The sequence below is a fragment of the Hemitrygon akajei genome, chromosome 8 (genome assembly GCF_048418815.1).
Source record: "Hemitrygon akajei chromosome 8, sHemAka1.3, whole genome shotgun sequence".
Lineage (NCBI taxonomy): Eukaryota > Metazoa > Chordata > Chondrichthyes > Myliobatiformes > Dasyatidae > Hemitrygon > Hemitrygon akajei.
Genome location: NC_133131.1, coordinates 93684885 through 93703014, shown reverse-complemented (window position 1 = coordinate 93703014; position 18130 = coordinate 93684885). Strand labels below are relative to the sequence as shown.

The 18130-nt window shown below is 39.3% G+C and overlaps 1 protein-coding gene across 1 annotated transcript in view; it reads right to left on the bottom strand.

Annotated features, from left to right (window-relative positions):
• The window catches only part of LOC140732058 (uncharacterized), a 178875-nt gene that overhangs the window by 99678 nt on the left and 61067 nt on the right, over window positions 1–18130 (bottom strand). Inside the window, exon 5 of the mRNA XM_073054182.1 lies at window positions 2622–2762. Coding sequence (XP_072910283.1) covers window positions 2622–2762 — 141 coding nt within the window. The remainder of the gene's footprint in view (window positions 1–2621; window positions 2763–18130) is intronic.

Genomic DNA, 18130 nt, shown 5'->3' with positions numbered 1-18130 from the left:
GACAGACAGTATTCACACCCCCTTGCAAGTTTTCATGTTTTATTGTTTTACAACAGTGAATCACAGACGATTTATTGTGCTTTTTTTGACACTGATCAACAGAAAAAGACTCATGTCGAATTGAAAACAGATGTCTACAAAGTGATTTGAAATAATTACAAATATAAAACACAAAATAATTGATTGCATAAGTATTCACCCCTTTTAATATGGCACACCAAATCATAAGTGGTGTAGCCAATTTGTTTCAGAAGTTATATAATTAGTTAAATGGAGATCACTTGTGAGCAGTCAAGGTGTTTCAATTGATTGTAGTAAAAATACAACTGTATCTGGAAGGTCCAACAGCTAAATAGAAATCTTATTTCTCCCTACCAAAGCAGTTTTCGCAAAGGAAGAACTACAGTAGGTTCAGTACTTAGCTTGGAATCTGAAATTAGGAAGGCTCAAACAAATAAAGAAATGGTCCTGGCAGTATTCTTCAACATAGAAAAGGCATGATATGCTCTGGAAAGAGGGAGTGTTAATTAAATTGAAAGAATTAGGGGTGGAATGAAAATTATATAACTGGGTTCTAGAATTAGTAAACACAAAGTACACTCCAGATGCTATGGTCAAATCAGGACGTACAAAAAGGCAGGATGAACTCATGAGTTCATCCAGCTTTTTTGTACGTCTGGGTTCTAGACTTCCTTTTTGGTCAAATAATTCAAGTCAAGGTGGAAGCAGAGTACTCCAGAACGTATTTGGTTGAAAATGGAACACCACAAGTCTAGTAGGTGATGATAATGCACCTTAAAGCTGGTTTGCCGACCGCCATAAAACAACACAAGAAGAAGAAGAAGGTCCAACTGCTGGTGAGTCTGTATCCTGGCAAAAACTACACAGTGAAGACTAAAGAACACTCCAAGCAACTCTTCAAAAAGGTTATTGAAAAGCACAAGTCAGGAGATGGAAACCTGAAAGTGTCCAAGTCACTGAATATCCCATGGAGTACAGTTATTTCAATCATCAAGAAATGGAAAGAATTTAGCACAACTGTAAATTTGCCTAGAACAAGTAACTGTGCAAGAAGGGGACTTGTGAGAGAGGCCACCAAGAAACCTATGATAACTCTGGAGGAGTTACAAGCTTCAGTGACTGAGATGGGAGGTATTGCGCATACAACTGTTGCCCAGGTGCTTCACCAGTCACAGCTTTATGGGAGAGTGGTAAAGAGAAAGCCACTATTTGGAAAAAAAACTCACATGACGTCTCGGCTAGAGTTTGCCAGAAGGCATGTGGGAGACTTTGTTGTCATCTAGAAGAAAATTCTATATTTTGATGAACCCAAAATTTTCTTTTGGCCATCAGACTAAACACTATGTTTGGCATAAGCCAAACACTACATATCATCAAAAACACACTATCCCTACAGTGAAGCATGGTGGTGGCTACATCATGCTGTGGGGATGCTTCACTGCAGCAGGCCCTGAAAGGTTTGTGAAGGTAGAGGGTAAAATGAATGCAGCAAATTCAGGGAAATCCTAGAGGAAAACCTGATGCAGCCTGCAAGAGAACTGCGACTCGGGAGAAGATCTGTTTTCCAGCAAGACAATGACACCAAGCATAAAGCCAAAGCCACACAGGAGTGGCTTAAAAACATCAAAGTTAACATCCTGGAATAGCCAAGTCAAGTGTCCAGCCCTCAATCCAATTGAGAAATTGTGGCTGGACTTGAAAAGGGCTGTTTATTTATGATCCCTATGCAATCTGATAGAGCTTGAGAAGTTTTGTAAAGAAGAATGGGGAAAAATTGCAGTGTGCAAATGTGTAAAGCTGACAGATACCTATCCACATAGACTCAAGGCTGTGATTGCTACTAAAGGTGCATCTACAAAATACTGAGTTGAAGGGGGTGAGTAATTATGCAATCAATTATTGTGTTTAATAACTGTAAAATATTTAGACTAATTTGTAAAAATATGTTTTCATTTTGACACAAGAGTCTTTTCTGTTGGTCAATGTCAAAAAAATTCAGATTAGAACCACTGTGGTTCAACATTGTAAAATAATAAAACATGAAAACTTCCGGTGGGGGGGATGAACAATTTTTATATATCTGCAACTTTTAGCACACTATACTTATGAATGTTATCTATCTAATATTTTTACATTGTCAGGTGAGTAGTAAATTGAAGTTTTTCTTAAATATTATTACATATTTACGATGAAGAGTTACTCCCACATCCCAAACACATGCTAGCAATATTTATCTCCTAATCTAGATTAACAACATGAAGCACCAAATGGGAATTGATGAGCCTCTGTTAAATGGAATACAATGTAGGGTGGAGGGAAATAAGGAAGGTAGAGAATGAGACTAATCAATTTGCTTCTCTTGAAGACAACATGGACCCATTGGGTTGAATGGCCTACTGTATCATTATAAATATAAAACTGCACAGTAAAGGCATTCACACACTGAAAGGCAGACTTGTTTTGAAATAAAGAGTAAAAACGCAAACTTAAACTGAAGAAAATAACATTAAAACTATGATTTGTAAAATTGCAGTACTTGTTTTAATGCTTTCAATTCAAATAATGACTAGAGCTCCTGTTTAATATTTGTGGTTTCTTACCATTCAGCTTGCCAGACGACAAAATTAAATGATGGATAGAGGAACCAACCCATTTCTGCCAACCTCCTTTCCATGTTAATTCCAAAGAAAAAATTAGGCGAGGGAGTGTGCTGGAGGGTCACATTCACATTTGTATGGTTTCTGCATAATAAAGTAATTGAACAAGTTATACAAAACTATGATGTAACACTTTGATTTTTAATATTCCACCTGTACCAGTGCTTTAGAGCAGAATTTCAACTGGTTTCATGTTAAGCGATTTATCTATCTTCTATGGGCTTTCCTGATTTTCTACCTGTAGGTCTCCTGTACTGGATTAACTATGGCCACAAAAGACATGAAAGAATGAAGGTAAACTAAGAAACTACAATAAAATACCACTGCATCCTTATTCATAACTGTCAAACCTCTCAATGGGGTAGACAGAGATACTGTAGCTCCCACATCTAAAAGGAACAAACTAGGAAATTGCATCACAATGATGCTGACATTGTTTTCAAAAACAATAGAATTCTCATAATAGAAGCAACACACACAAAATGCTGGTGCAACACAGCAGGCCAGGCAGCATCTATAAGGAGAAGCACTGTCGACATTTTGGGCCAAGACCCTTCGTCAGGACTAACTGAAAGGAAAGATAGTAAGAGGTTTGAAAGTAGTGGGGGGAGGGGGAAATGCAAAATGATAGGAGAAGACTGGAGGGGGTGGGATGAAGCTAAGAGCTGGAAAGGTGATTGGCGAAAGTGATACAGAGCTGGAGAAGGGAAAGGATCATGGGACGAGAGGCCTCAGGAGAAAGAAAGGGGAAGGGAGGGAAAGCACCAGAGGGAGATGGAGAACAGGCAAACAACTAAATATGTCAGGGATGGGGTAAGAAGGGGAGGAGGGGCATTAACGGAAGTTAGAGAAGTCAATGTTCATGCCATCAGGTTGGAGGCTACCCAGCCGGTATATAAGGTATTGTTCCTCCAACCTGAGTGTGGATTCATTTTGACAGTAGAGGAGGCCATGGATAGACATATCAGAATGAGAACGGGACGTGGAATTAAAATGTGTGGCCATTGGGAGATCCTGCTTTCTCTGGCGGACTGAGTGTAGGTGTTCAGCGAAACGGTCTCCCAGTCTGCATTGGGTCTCACCAATATATAAAAGGCCACACCGGGAGCACCGGACGCAGTATACCACACCAGCCGACTCACAGGTGAAGGACTGTCTGGGGCCCTGAATGGTGGTGAGGGAGGAAGTGTAAGGGCAGGTGTAGCACTTGTTCCGCTTACAAGGATAAGTGCCAGGAGGGAGATTGGTGGGAAGGGATGGGGGGGAATGAGTGGACAAGGGAGTCACGTAGGGAGCAATCTCTGTGGAAAGCAGAAAGGGGGAGGGAGGGAAAGATGTGCTTGGTAGTGGGATCCCGTTGGAGGTGGCAGAAGTTACGGAGAATTATACGTTGGACCTGGAGGCTGGTGGGGTGGTAGGTGAGGACAAGGGGAACCCTATCCCGAGTGGGGTGGCGGGCGGATGAGGGTGAGGGCAGATGTGCGGGAAATGGGAGAGATGCGTTTGAGAGCAGAGTTGATGGTGGAAGAAGGGAAGCCCCTTTGTTTAAAAAAGAAAGACATCTTCTTCGTCCTGGAATGAAAAGCCTCATCCTGAGAGCAGATGTGGCGGAGACTGAGGAATTGTGAGAAGGGGATAGCAAGAGACAAGGTGGGAAGAGGAATAGTATGAATGGTAAAAGTAGTAACATTAGAAACCTTTTAGAAAGTTTTTAAAGGCATTTAATAAAATCTGCTACTAGTTTTAAGGATCAGTTGCTATTTTCAAATGCAGACAAGGTCATGCACTTTGGTTAAAGGAACAAAGGAGTAGAGACTATTTTCTAAAAGGGGAGGAAATTCAGAGGTGTAAAGGGACTTGGGAATCCCTGTGCAGAATTCTCTAAAGATTAACCTGCACATTGAGTTGGTGGTAATTGATCATTCATTTCAAGAAGACTAGAATATGAAAGAAAGGATGTAATGCTGAGGCTTTATAGGGCATTAGTCAGATTACACTTGGAGTATGCTGAGCGATTTTGGACCCCTTAAATAAGAATGGACATGCAGGCATTGGAGAGGGTTCAGGGGACGTTCATGAGAATGAAAGGGTTAACATGTGAGGGTGTTTGATGGCTCCAGGCCTATATTCACTGGAGTTTAGAAGAATGACGGGGGGCGGGGGGGGGGGGGGGGTGGAATCTCAATGAAATTTACTGAATGATGAAAGGTCTAGATAGAGTAGATGAGGAGAGGATGTTTCCTATAGTGGAGGAGTCTAGGACAAGACAATACAGCCTCAGAATAGAGGGATGTCCTTTTAGAACAGAGATAAGGAGGTATTTCTTTAGTCAGAAGTTGGTGAATCTATAGAATTCGTGGCCAGATGACTGTGGAGGCCAAGTCATAGGGTATATTTAAAGCCAAGGTTGATAGTTTCTTGATTTGTAAGGGCATCAAAAGTTAAGGGCAGAAGGCAGGAACATGGGGATGAGAGAGATAATAAATTTGCCATGATGGAATGACGGAACAGATTCGATGGGCCGAATATCCTAATTCTGCTCCTATGTCTTATAGTCTTACATCCTTGTGATGTACTTTCTAAAGTTATCCATTCAGTTGAGGTGTACTGAAGCTTGTGTAATATCATAAACTAGGTCTGGTAATCAAGTTGTTCATGATGTAAATGGCAACACTTTAGATGAATGCATAATTTGTTTAATGGATTGCCTTGCCTACACTTATTTTGAGTTATAGCATACTGTCAGAGCCAACTTTTATTTTATTAATTATTTACAACAAATACAAACTTACATGACTTTCCAAAGAAAATGTTGCATAATAAATATGCCCACTGGATATATGAAAATATTGGGTTCTATTTTGCTTGAAAATATTCTAAAAGTTTTTCTATAAATTTGTGTGTGTGTGTGTGTGTTGCACCCAACTATGTAGCTGTGCTATGCCGTGCATGCCGTTTGCTCAGCATAGAGCAAACAGTTTTTAAATAGTGTCAGATGGGTGTGTTTGTGTTCAGAAACCAATGATTATTGTTATTGATAATTGGCGAAAAATAAGCAGTAAGACAATTCAGAACTACCTTGCTCACCCGTTTCAAGCATTCTTGGAGATGTAAGAAACAGCTGGGAGTGACATTGAAATGATTTCACTACTTAAGCAAGTTGGGAACTATGAACTTGAAGTTATCAACAATCCTCTTGAATGATACAATGAAAATTAAGAATTGAAGGATGCAATCATCAAAAGCATTGTATGAAGTCTTATCTGCACTGCGTGTGTGCTGATTTAGTTCAGTTACAGTGAATCAAAAAGACACGGCATCACACAACTTCTCAATTAATAACAATTAATACACACTTTTTTTAGTAGTGTAGTGTATTGGTAGTGTTCTAATTTATTCTATAATTCTTTCAATGCAGAATTTGTTACTCAGCTAAACTGCAGTTTGTCTTTTTTATATTTTCTATTTCCATGAAACTTTGGCTAATTGGGGCAGCTGATATACATAATAATTATCTGTAGTTGCAAATAAATGACTAATTGAAAAGAAGAGCAGCAAGATATAAATTGTTTCTGGACCCATGCCAGTGTACTGGACAATGAAATAATACATCCAATAATAAATATCCGTACAACTTCTGGATTCCAACAGACCTGCAAATAATAATCAATGTACTCTTGAAAACCCACAAATTACATTTTCTGTCAACAAATAATGTGTAACTATTCATAACATTTTTCTTAATAGTGCCATCAAATTGTGACCTTGCATATTCAGTCTATTTACTTCAGTCAGTGATAGATGGTTGAAGGAGCGGCATTAGCATAAATTCATAAAATAGCTTCACAGTTTTTGCAGAACAGAAGTTATTGTGAAGTACAATGTAAGATTTATGGTGAAGCATGGTAATCTATTACAAAGGAAATATTTCCCCTTTGGTATTTATGATTCTTCAGAGAAATTTAAACTTGAACATTTACATAGAATGGACATTAAGTTCTTGACATGTCATTATCAAATTAATACAGTACATTACTATTAAATTTACAACATCACCATAATTAGGATTAGGAATAACATCATACTTAAAGAAATCATAGCATTACATGATGAAACGGGATTTATAAGGGTGTTACCTGGAATGGAGGGCATACCTTATGAGAGTAGGTTGAGTGAACTTGGCCTTTTCTCCTTGGAGCGACGGAAGGAGAGAGGCAAGCTGATAGAGGTGTATAAGATGATGAGGGGCATCATGTGGATAGCCAGAGGCTTTTTCCCAGGGCTGAAATGGCTAACATGAGAGGGCATAGTTTTAAGGTGCTTAGAAATAGGTACCAAGGAAATGTCAGGGGTAAGTTTTCACACAGAGAGTGGTGGGTGCGTGGAATGCACTGCCAACGGCGGTGGTGGAAGCAGACACAATAGGGTTTTTTAAACTCATCTTAGATAGGTACATGGAGCTTAGAAAAATAGAGGGCTATGTGCTAGGGAAATTCTAGGCAGTTTCTAGAGTAGGTTACATGGTCAGCACAACATTGTTCTACGTTCTTCTATGGAAGTCCCCAAATCTGTAACAGACCCCAACAGAGAGCAGCTAATTTATTTTCACATGTAATTGTGCATGTGAGTTCCAATATTGTCAGTATAACAGTAAAGCAACAAATGCTACATTTTCATCATCATTGCAGATACAAATTCCAAGTCTTTGTTTATTTTAGGGACAATACTCTCATTCCCAAAGATATTCTGAGGAAAAACTAATCTAAATCTAAACTACTATATACTTTCAGTACTCAATTCATGGTACCTTATCTCCCTTAATGCCATGATTTTTTTAAGCAATGGATTTATTCCTTTTCTTGCAATTTAGCTGTACTTGTTAGAATTCTCCCTTCCAGAATTGGGCAAAAAGCTATTTTACAACATGTAATGATGATTTTGTTACTCTCACATTGTATAAAACTCTTGGCTGCATCCAAAATATGTATGAGTTTCATGTTTATTTTCGAAGATGCATGAAAATTGCAAAATGGCTTAAATGCATTCCTTCATATACAGTACCTGTCTATTTTCAATAGAACACTTTTCTTCCTTCAAATAAATCCCTCTAACACTGTAGATCAGAATATGATAGGCACTATGTTACTGTCAGATAAGACACATTATTTTGCCAAACAACACAACAATATTTTTTCATTCCGTAGACCTTAAGGGAACATTGATGTAGATGACTGTAACATATAAGACCAATAATTTCTGAGCAGTATCTCTATATCCAATTAGCAATAACCTTCATCACTTATTTTCTCTTAGAGTCATCAAGTAACACAGCATGGATACAAGCCCTACTGCCCAGTGAGTCCATGTACACTCAGTCAGTCCCAATTTCCTGTGTTTCGTCCATGTCCATCTAAGCCACAGCCCTCCACGCACCTATCGAAGTACTTCTTCAACGGTACTGTTGTATTTGCCACAACTTTCTTTCCAACTTATGCCATACACTTGCCACTCTCTGTGAAAAAGAGAGTTGCCCTTTTCACTCTCACCCTATACTTCCTAGTTTCAGACACCCCTACCCTGGAGAAAAGACTGTTACCATCCACCTTATTTATGCCTCTCATAATTTTAAACACTTCTAAAAGCCTGTCCTCCATTGTCTTACGTTCCAAGGAAAAAGGACCCAGCCTGGCTAACTTCTCCCTACAACCCAGACCCTCTAATCCTGGCAAAGTCCTCATAAATCTTTTTTGTACTCTTTCCAGTTTAACTCATATTTCCATTAATAGAGTGACCAAAACTGTACACAGTATTCCAAGAGTGGACTGCAACTCTTGCCTGGACAGAATTACAAAGACAAGAACATTACTGATAACCTTTGAGGCGTTTCTTCTTTTTACAGAAGTTGAAATGAAATGTTAAGAATTCACTTGTCAAACTGCGTCTGATGACACTGACTTGGTTTTCAATGAAGGTAATTAGTCTGCTGTCCAGTTTTGAAGACCATCATCACCATTTTAACTGAAGTTCTATCACCAAAAATTTTTACTTTCTGTTATCTTTAATTCTTTTTAAGGTTTATGCAGTTTATCCATTTCAAGTTTGCTCATTTTTCAACACAATAGATATTTTGTCTGCAAAAAGTGCCAGTAAATGTAATTTCAAGACATTTAACAATGTCATGAAGACATATACTGCCCAAGCTTAACAGATCTCCTACACAGATATTGATTTATGTCCATTCATGTTGGTATTTTCACTATTTTGGATACCTATACATCTGACTTTACTTCTCCGTTTATTTAATCAAATTCACACTTTAATACATCTGCATTTCTCAATCATACATTTTTTTATTGCTTCTGCTTCTGCTTGGTACTGTGCAAGCACTGCCGGATGGCTGTTATAACACACAGTCGGTGTGAACGGAGTGAAAGTTAAATTGTAAAGTGAGCTTTTTTGACTAGATCCCCTAAATTGATTTGATTGAGTCTATCTTTAAAAATATTAATGTCAGAAATACTGCGCAGGTCTGGCAGCAGAAAATTCCACTCTCTTGTTGATCTTGGGTAGAGGGAGTACTGGTAGCAAATCTTGTTGAATGAAGGGGTTTGCAGTATGTAAGGTCCAGTTTGTTGTCGAGTTGAACTGACCCTGTGATGGATTTGGATGTTTGATGGAGTGATGTTGTGAACTTCTTTGAAAATGGAGATTAACTGTAGTTTAGTACGTCGGTTTTGGTTAGAGAACATGTTGGTGACACTGGATTTCCTGCTGTAATCATTTAGCACAAAGCGAGCAGCACAGCGTTGGAGTTTTTCAATGGACTTCTTACTGTTAGCTTGATGGGGATCCCATATGGCCGTGCAATACTCAAGCTTTGGACGGACGAGTGTCTTATATGCCATGACCTTGACGGATTTACTAAATGAGTGGAGGTTTCTTCGCAGGATACCCAGTATTTTGTTTGCTTTGGCTGTAATCTGATTGATGTGGCATGCCCAGTTAAGATCATTGCTAATTTCAACACCAAGATATGGGTGGTGGGTGACTGGTTCAGGAATCTTTCATTTCATGTTATATGTTGTGTTGATTGATTTAACTTTGTGACTGACATGCATAGCATAACATTTAGATGGGTTGAAGGACATTTGCCATTGAGACTCCCATTAACATAATGAATCAATATCCTTTTGCAGCAGCTGAGCATCTTAGTCATTTTTTATCTCATGGTAGATTATGCAGTCATCTGCAAAGAGTCTGACCTTGGACTTGACTACATTTGGCAAGTCGTTGATGTAAATAAGAAAAAGTAAGGGTCCCAACACGGTCCCCTGGGGCACTCCGGATGTTACTGGAGATTCAGGGGACTCTGCCCCCTTGAGAAGCACACATTGCCATCTGTTGGTAAGGAACATGTTTAAGCAATGTAGAATGCTGTTGTTAATGCCCACATGTTCAAGCTTACGTAGAAATCTCTGGTGGGGGACCGTGTTAAATGCCTTGTTGAAGTCGAGTATGATCAACCCTGCTTGGCTTCTGTTTGTCAAGGGTCTTTGCTAAGTCGTTGATCTGCCCTGCAAGTTGTGTGTCACAAGATCTGACCTGTCGGAATCCATGTTGGTGGTGAGTAAGGACATTGCGTCTGTCTGGATGGTCCATAATGTGACAATGAATAATATGCTCAAGAATTGTACAAGGGATGGAAGTGAGTGAAAGCGGTTTGTAATTTCCCGGATTTGTGTACTCGCTCTTCTTATAAATTGGAACAACATTCGCTTTCAGCCAATCGTCCGGTAATGTCCCAGTATCAATATACTTCTGGAACATCTTTTGTAAAACGGGAGCTAGACTAGAAGCACAACTCTTCAGAATCATGGCTGGTATTTGATCAGGTCCTGGTGCTTTCTTAGGCTGTAATTCCTTAAGAAGCTTCTTAACAGATATAATGAGATCTGGCAAGTCTGGAATATTGCTGGGGTCTAAAGTGGGGAGTTCATTCAAGTTTTCCTTTGTAAACACAGAGCAAAACTGCTGGTTAAGTGCTTGTGCTTTGTCTGCAGCAAGAGATACAATGCAGCCCCTGGATGAGAGAGAAGAAATTCCAAAAACTTCTTGCCTTGTAAATTTAATAAAACTCCAGAAGGGTTTGGTGTTGTCACTATTTAAGCTCTCACCTACTTCATTAACATACTGACGGTGAGCTTTCCTGATGTTTCTATTAATAAGTCGGCGTGAGGATTTGAACTTTTGCCAGTCTTCATTATGACCAGATTTCCTAGCGTTTTTATAGAGTCTTTGTTTTCTACGTATCGCACGCCGGGTGGACAGGTTTACCCATGGTAAGTTGAACCTGGAAGAGCTCATTTTAGAGGGGACATACTTGTCAATTGCTGCTTGAAGGACCTCTTGGAAGTTAGACCAAAGAATATTAATACTGACCGATGCTAGATATTCCTTAGCTAGTGACTGGTTGAAATCACTAACAACTTTTGCACTGGTCAGTCTTTAAATTTAATCTTAGAATTAACTGTTTTATTATGGAGCAGAATATTCTTAAAAGAAAAACAACAAATATCACGATAACTTTGCTTGAAAGATCTGAGCTATGTGAACAAATAGGAACAATTTTCTCTAAATTTCAAGGTTTCAATAACCTCCTACCCTCCTCAAAGAGGTTCCATCCTCACCTGAAATATCAGGGCCTTGTATTCCATATGATGGAAAATATTAGTGGAGGACTGTTGTGAATTAATGTTAACAGTACAGCTAAAGTCTGGATCAAATGTGGTAGGTAATCTAGAGAAGTCCACATATACAAGAATCCACAGGAGTCTCCAGCACCTGACACCATATCACCTTTTTGAAACTTCTTGAAATTTTAGTTGCATCTCTTTGAACCTATTGCTCTTTTGAACCTCTGTGAGGATTCTCTAAAGAAGTGATATTGGAGACTGTGACAATACTATTTCAACTGGTGTCACTAGATTAATGCAAGTTTCTACAATGCCATTTGCCTGCTTGAATCTTATTCTGATGTATAAATGGACCATATTACAATGGTCTGTGAAAATATCTTGGGAAATCTTGTATATAATATTGCAATCTCCTAGTAGTAGCTATACCTAGAAAACCAGGAAGCACCACCTAGCCATAGAGCTATAGTGAGTTCATTAATGTGACACTGGTAGCATAAAGGATTGTTCACACAGGAACTGTCAGAAAGGATGGTACGTGTTGACTAAGTATTAAAATAAGATCAGTCCCAATTAAGGAAAGGTTAAATGTAATATTAAAGGGGACATTATAATGTTTCCACCAGTAGGAGAGAGGTTAAATTTGTGACTGTTTGCATGGTCAGGGTGTAATAATACCTTTAAAATTAACATATTCACCTGAGGGAGAATGGAAGACTAATTGAATAGAAACAGTCTGCATATAAATCAAAAATAACAAAAAGGCATGAAACTGAGACAGCAATACAGAATAATTTCATCAGACTGTTGGAAGAAAGGGAAAGGGGGGAAACAGGCTCTCCTTACCTAACAAAAGTCACAAAGGAGAAAGCACTCAGCAGCCAGATAAAAGTACCGGTTCCCCGAGGTCTTCAAAAAGATGCTGAAACATGAATGCTAATAATAGCAATTTGTATTTGCACAGAGTCTTTAATAGTGGAAATATCCTAAAGCACTCTGCAATCAGACAAAAATTAGTGCAGTACCAGAAGAGAAAAATATTTGAATATGTAACCAAGCATTTGACAGAGGTTGAATATTAGGGAGGGGGACAAGGGAGGAAGCAGAAATAGAGGAGGAGAACAACAAATTTCACATCACATGCCAATGATAATCAACCTGATTCTGATTCTGAATTGGAGCTGGTTACAGAAAAAGGAGGGCAAGACAGTAAGGAATTAAATGGAAAAGCAAGAATTTTGAATGTGAGATGCTGGGAACTATTAGTTAATTACACTACTAACAGCATAAAAAAATAAAAAGTTTTGCACATAAGGCTGCCCAGTGAGGCATTAAAGTAGGCACAGTCAGAGGTAAGAATATCAGCACTACATGCTTTCAATCATGAGAGGTGGGTAATATTGGAATTTAATTAAGAGCAACACATGTAATATGCTGGAGGAACTCATCAGGTCAGGCAGCATCTAGGAAAGGTAGATCCTCAGCTTTTCTCTCCAGAACCACCAAAGGGTTTCAGCCCGAAACGTCAACTATGCTTTTTTCCATCGAGGCTGCCTGGCCTGCTGAGTTCTTCCAGCATTTTGTTGCTCAGATTTCTAGCATCTGCAGATTTTTCTCTTGTTTGTGATTGTAATTTAATTGCCTACTTAAGGAAGTGTACACAGAATTAAAAACTCACAAGGAGTCTGGTGGAAGGTTAGGAGCCCAACTCTCTAGTTCACCTTCAACGTCCAGGGAAGTCTGTTGTGCAGAGGGAGTTGGAGCAATAAAACCACTCCCTAATATATGGAGTTTGAAAGACAAGTCAAAGACAATGCATCTAGAAGTGTATATTGGTTAAACTCTGTAGCAAGGGCAGGTGAATACTAAGAGACCTAGAAAAGAAGTAGGAGATGTTGTCAGCATACACTCAGTGGCCACTTTACTAGGTATAAGAGGTAGCTAATAAAAGTTTGATGTGTTGTGTGTTCAGAGATACTCTTCTGCACACCATTGTTAAAATACCTAGTAATTTGAGTAAATGTCGCCTTCCTGTCAGCTTGAACCAGTCTAACAATTCTCCTTTGAAATCTCTAATTAACGAGGCACTTTTGCCCACAGAACTGCCACTAACTTTATATTTTCTGTTTTTTGCACCATTCTCTGTACACTCTGTTGTATGAAAATCCCAAATCAGTAGTTTCTGAGCTACTCAAACCACCGCGTCTAGTCCCTAATATTCCTTGGTCAAAATCATTTGGATCACATTTCTGCCCCCATTTTGATGTGTGGCCTGAATATCTTGACCATGTCAGCATGGATTTACGCATTGAGTTGCTGCAAAATGATTGGGGGATTAGACATTTGCATTGGGTATATAGGCGTAACTAATAAAGTGGTTACTGAGTGTACGTGACAGCTGACCTCCACAAACAGAGATTAAAATTACTTAGTTATAGAATGTTGATGGGGAAAAAGTGGCCAATAATATGTTCAGTGCTATTAGTACAGGAGAAGGTTAAACAAAAGACTTCACTGGATTATAAATGGATAGAAGATTGTGGAAATAAATCAGGGCAATCTCACTGAAGAAAAAAAATGGAGTTAGATAAAACCATTAGACCAAGGAACAAAATTAGTTATTTGGCCCATTGAGCCTGCTCTGCCATTCCATCATGGCTGATTTATTATCCCTCACAACCCTATTTGTCTGCCTTCTCCTTCTAACCTTTGACACACTTACTAATCCAAAAACTTTCAACAGATTTAAGTATATCCAACAACTTGGCCTCCACAGCTGTCTGTAGCAATGAATTCCACAAATTCACTGCCGTCTGTCTAACAATTCCTCCTCTTCTCTGTTCTATTATGAGGCTGTGCCCTCTGGTCCTAGACTCACCCACAATAGGAAACATCTTCTCCACTCCATTTAGGACTTTCAATATTCAATAGGTTTCAATGAGGTCCCTCATTCCTCTAAACTCTAGAGAGTACAAGCCCAGAGCCATCAAATGCTTCAGATACATTAACCCATTTGTTCCCAGCATCATTCTTGAGAACCTTCCCTGGATCCCCTCTCATGCCAACACAATCTTTCTTAAATTAGGGGCCCAAAACTGCTGCTAACACTGCAGTGCTGTCTGATCAACACCATATAAAGCCTCAGCATTATATACTTGTGTATTCTCATCCTCTTGAAATGAATGGTAACATTACATTTGCCTTCCTTACCACCAACTAAATCTGCAACTTAATCTTTAGGGAATCCTGCACGAGGATTCCCATGTCACACTGCACCTCCGATTTCTAAATGTGCACACCGTTTAGAAAATAGTCTAAGCCTTTATTCCTTATACAAAAGTGCATGACCCTACACTTCCCTACACTGTATTCCACCTGCAACGTTTTTGCTCATTCTCTTAATCAGTCCAAATCCTTCTGCAGACTCCCTGTTTCCTCAACACTATCTGCCCCTCCACCTGTCTATGTATTGTCTGCAAACCTGTGGGTAGTAAAGTGGGTATCAAAGTGGGTAGTAAAAGCTTTTTTTAAATATGTAACAAATAAAAAAAGCTGAGAGTGGATATGGGGCTCCTTGAAAATGAGGCCAGAGAAATATTAATGGGGGACAAAGATGGCAGATGAACTAAATGAGTATTTTGCAACAGTCTTCACTGTGGAAGTCACTAGCAGTATGCCAAATGCTTAAGGGTGTGAGGGAAGAGAAGTGAGTGCAGTTACTATTACAAGGGAGAGGGTACTCAAAAAGCTGAAAGAAGCAAGGATACAAAAGTCACCCAGGCCAGATGAACTACACTCTAGGGTTCTGAAAGAGGTAATGGTAGAGATTATGGAGGCATTAGTAATGATCTTTCCAAAATCGTTGGACTCTGGCATAATGTCAGAAGACTGGAAAATTGCAAATGTCACTCCACTCTTTAAGAAAGAAGGAAGGCAGCAGAAAGGAAATTATAGACCAGTTAGCCTGACCTCAATGGTTGGGAAGATGATGGAGTCAGTTGTTAAGGATGAGGTTATGGAGTACTTGGTGACATAGAACAAGGTAGAACAAAGTCCTTAAGAGAAAATTTTGCTGACAAAACTGTTGGAATTCTTTGAGGAGATTACAAGTCGGATAGATAAAGGGGATTCAGTGGATGTTGTATATTTGGACTTTCAGGAAGCCTTTTACAATGCACTACACATGAGGCTGCTTACCAAGTTAAGGGCCCATGGTATTACAAGAGAGTTACTGGCATGGTTGGAGCATTGGTTCATGGTAGGAGGCAGCGAGTGGAAATAAAAGGATCCTTTTCTGGTTGGCTGCCAGTGACTAATGGTGTTCCACAGGGGTCAGTGTTGGGACTGCTTCTTTTTATGCTGTATATCAATGACTTAGATGATGGTATAGATGGCTTTGTTGCCATGTTTGCAGATGATAGAAGATTGGTGGAGGAGCAGGTAGTATTGAGGAAACAGGTAGGCTACAGAAGGATTTAGATCAGAAGAATGGGCAAGAATGTGGCAAATGAAATACAATGTTGGAAAATGCACTTTGGTAGTAGAAATCAATGTGCAGACTATTTTCTAAATGGAGAGAAAATACAGGAATCTGAGATGCAGAGGGACTTGGGGAGTCCTTGTGCAGAACAACCTAAAGGTTAATTTGCAGGTAGAATTGGTGGTGAGGAAGACAAATGCCATGTTGGCATTCATTTCAAGAGGTCCAGAATACAAGAGCAGGAATGTGATGCTGAGGCTTTACAAGGCACTGGTGAGGCCTCACCTTGAGTATTGTCAACAGTTTTGGGCTCCTCACCTAAGAAAGGATATGATATGCTGACATGTAGAGGTTTCAGTAACGGTTCACAAGGATGATTCCAGGGATGAAAAGGTTATCACATGCTGGAAGATAAAAGGTTATCTGTACTCACTGGAATTTAGAAGGAGGAGGGGGAATTTAATTGAAAACTTTAGAATGTTGAAAGGCCCTAGATATGATAGATGTGGAAAGGATGTTTCCCATTGTTGGGGAGTCTAGGACAAGAGGGCACAGCCTCAGGATAGAGGGGCATCCATCTAAAACAGGGATGCAAAGAAATTTCTTTAGCCAGAGGGCGTTGATTTTGTGGAATTTATTCCCACAGGCAGCTGTGGAGGCCAAGTCATTGGGTGTATTTAACGCAGAGTTTGATAGGTTGTTGATTGGACAGGGCATCAAAGGTTACAGAGAGAAGGCCTGGGAGCGGGGCTGGGGGTGGGACAAAAAGGATTAGCCATGATTGAATGGCAGAGCAGACTTGATGGGCCAAATGGCCTAATTCTGTTCCTGTGTTTTACGGTCTTATAGTTGCCTACAAAGGTCCGACATTCATTAAGTCCCTGAGCTATTTAGCATATTTAACACAAGTCAATTCAAGTCCAAGCTTATTGTTATTTCAACCGTAAAGATGTATACCATCAAACTAAAGAGTGTTTCTCTGGACCAAGGTGCACAATACTAAATAAGTTGAATTTTGCATTATTCAATTTAATTAAAGTTTGGTGTAAATACTGTTATTCATTTATTTTTACAGGAATAAATTGAGCACTAAAAAAAAGACAAAAATGGCCTGCTGCTTTAACAAGGTCCACATCAATTTGGGAAGGTAGCCAACCGGTTGCAGGTACTGAAAATATTGAGAAACACTATTCTCTATTATTTCCTTTATTCACTCCAAATAGAAAATTCCACATTTTTCATCTTTATTCATGAGAACCAAATCCCCTACAGTTTAAATAACCATTTCTTCTTCACAAGTGGAAGCATATTCCCTGAATCCACGTTTTATCAATATCTTTCATAATTTCAAAACCCTCATCATAAGAGAAGCGACCTCACCATCCTTTCTTGCATTTTGACTTATTCCTGTAAATCTCTGCAGAGCCCTCGTCAATATCCCATCTCCTGTGGACCAACAACAATCTGTGTGATCTAACCAAAGTTTAATATAGACTAACATAACTTCCCTACTCACTCTAGAAATAAATAGCAGTGTTTTACCTTTATATATACAGTATCTTGCAAACTAATAGCTTTTTAGTGATTGTTGACTTTCAGATGTCTGAAAGCCTGAAAGGGTGTGGTAACAATTCACGGGGATGTTACTGGGACTGGATGGTTTGAGCTCTAAGGAGAGTCCAGGAGGCTGGGACTTATTTTCCTTAGAGTGTAGGAAGCTGAGGGTGACCTTATAGATGTACATAAAATCATCAGGTGCACAAGTAAGGTGAATGGTCACAGTCCTTTTCCTAGGGTGGGAGAGCCTGAAACTAGAGGGCATAGATTTAAAATGAGTGGGAAAGATTTTGAAGGGATCTGAGGGGAATATATTTCACAATGAGGATGGTGGGCATATGGAATAAACTGTCAGAGGAAGCTGCAGAGGCAGGTACAATACCAATATTTAAAAGACATTTTGACAGGTGCAAGGGAAGGAAAGGTCTAGAGGGATGTGGGTCAAACACTAGTAAATGGTAGTCTGGATAGGTATCTTGGTTGTCATGGATGAGTTGGGCCAAAGGCCTATGTCTGTGCTCTATGACTCTATTACTCCATGACTTTGTCTCAAAAATTCCTCTGCTCTTTTGCCATACTGGACTCACACCTTTCAAGAAGACTTCCTTCCAAAATATGCTATTTTGAATTTCATTTGACAATTATATGATCATTTGCATGTTCCTTTGTGTCCTCCAGTACTTCGCCGCAGTCCTGCTCAGTATGCGTTATAAACCTCCAAT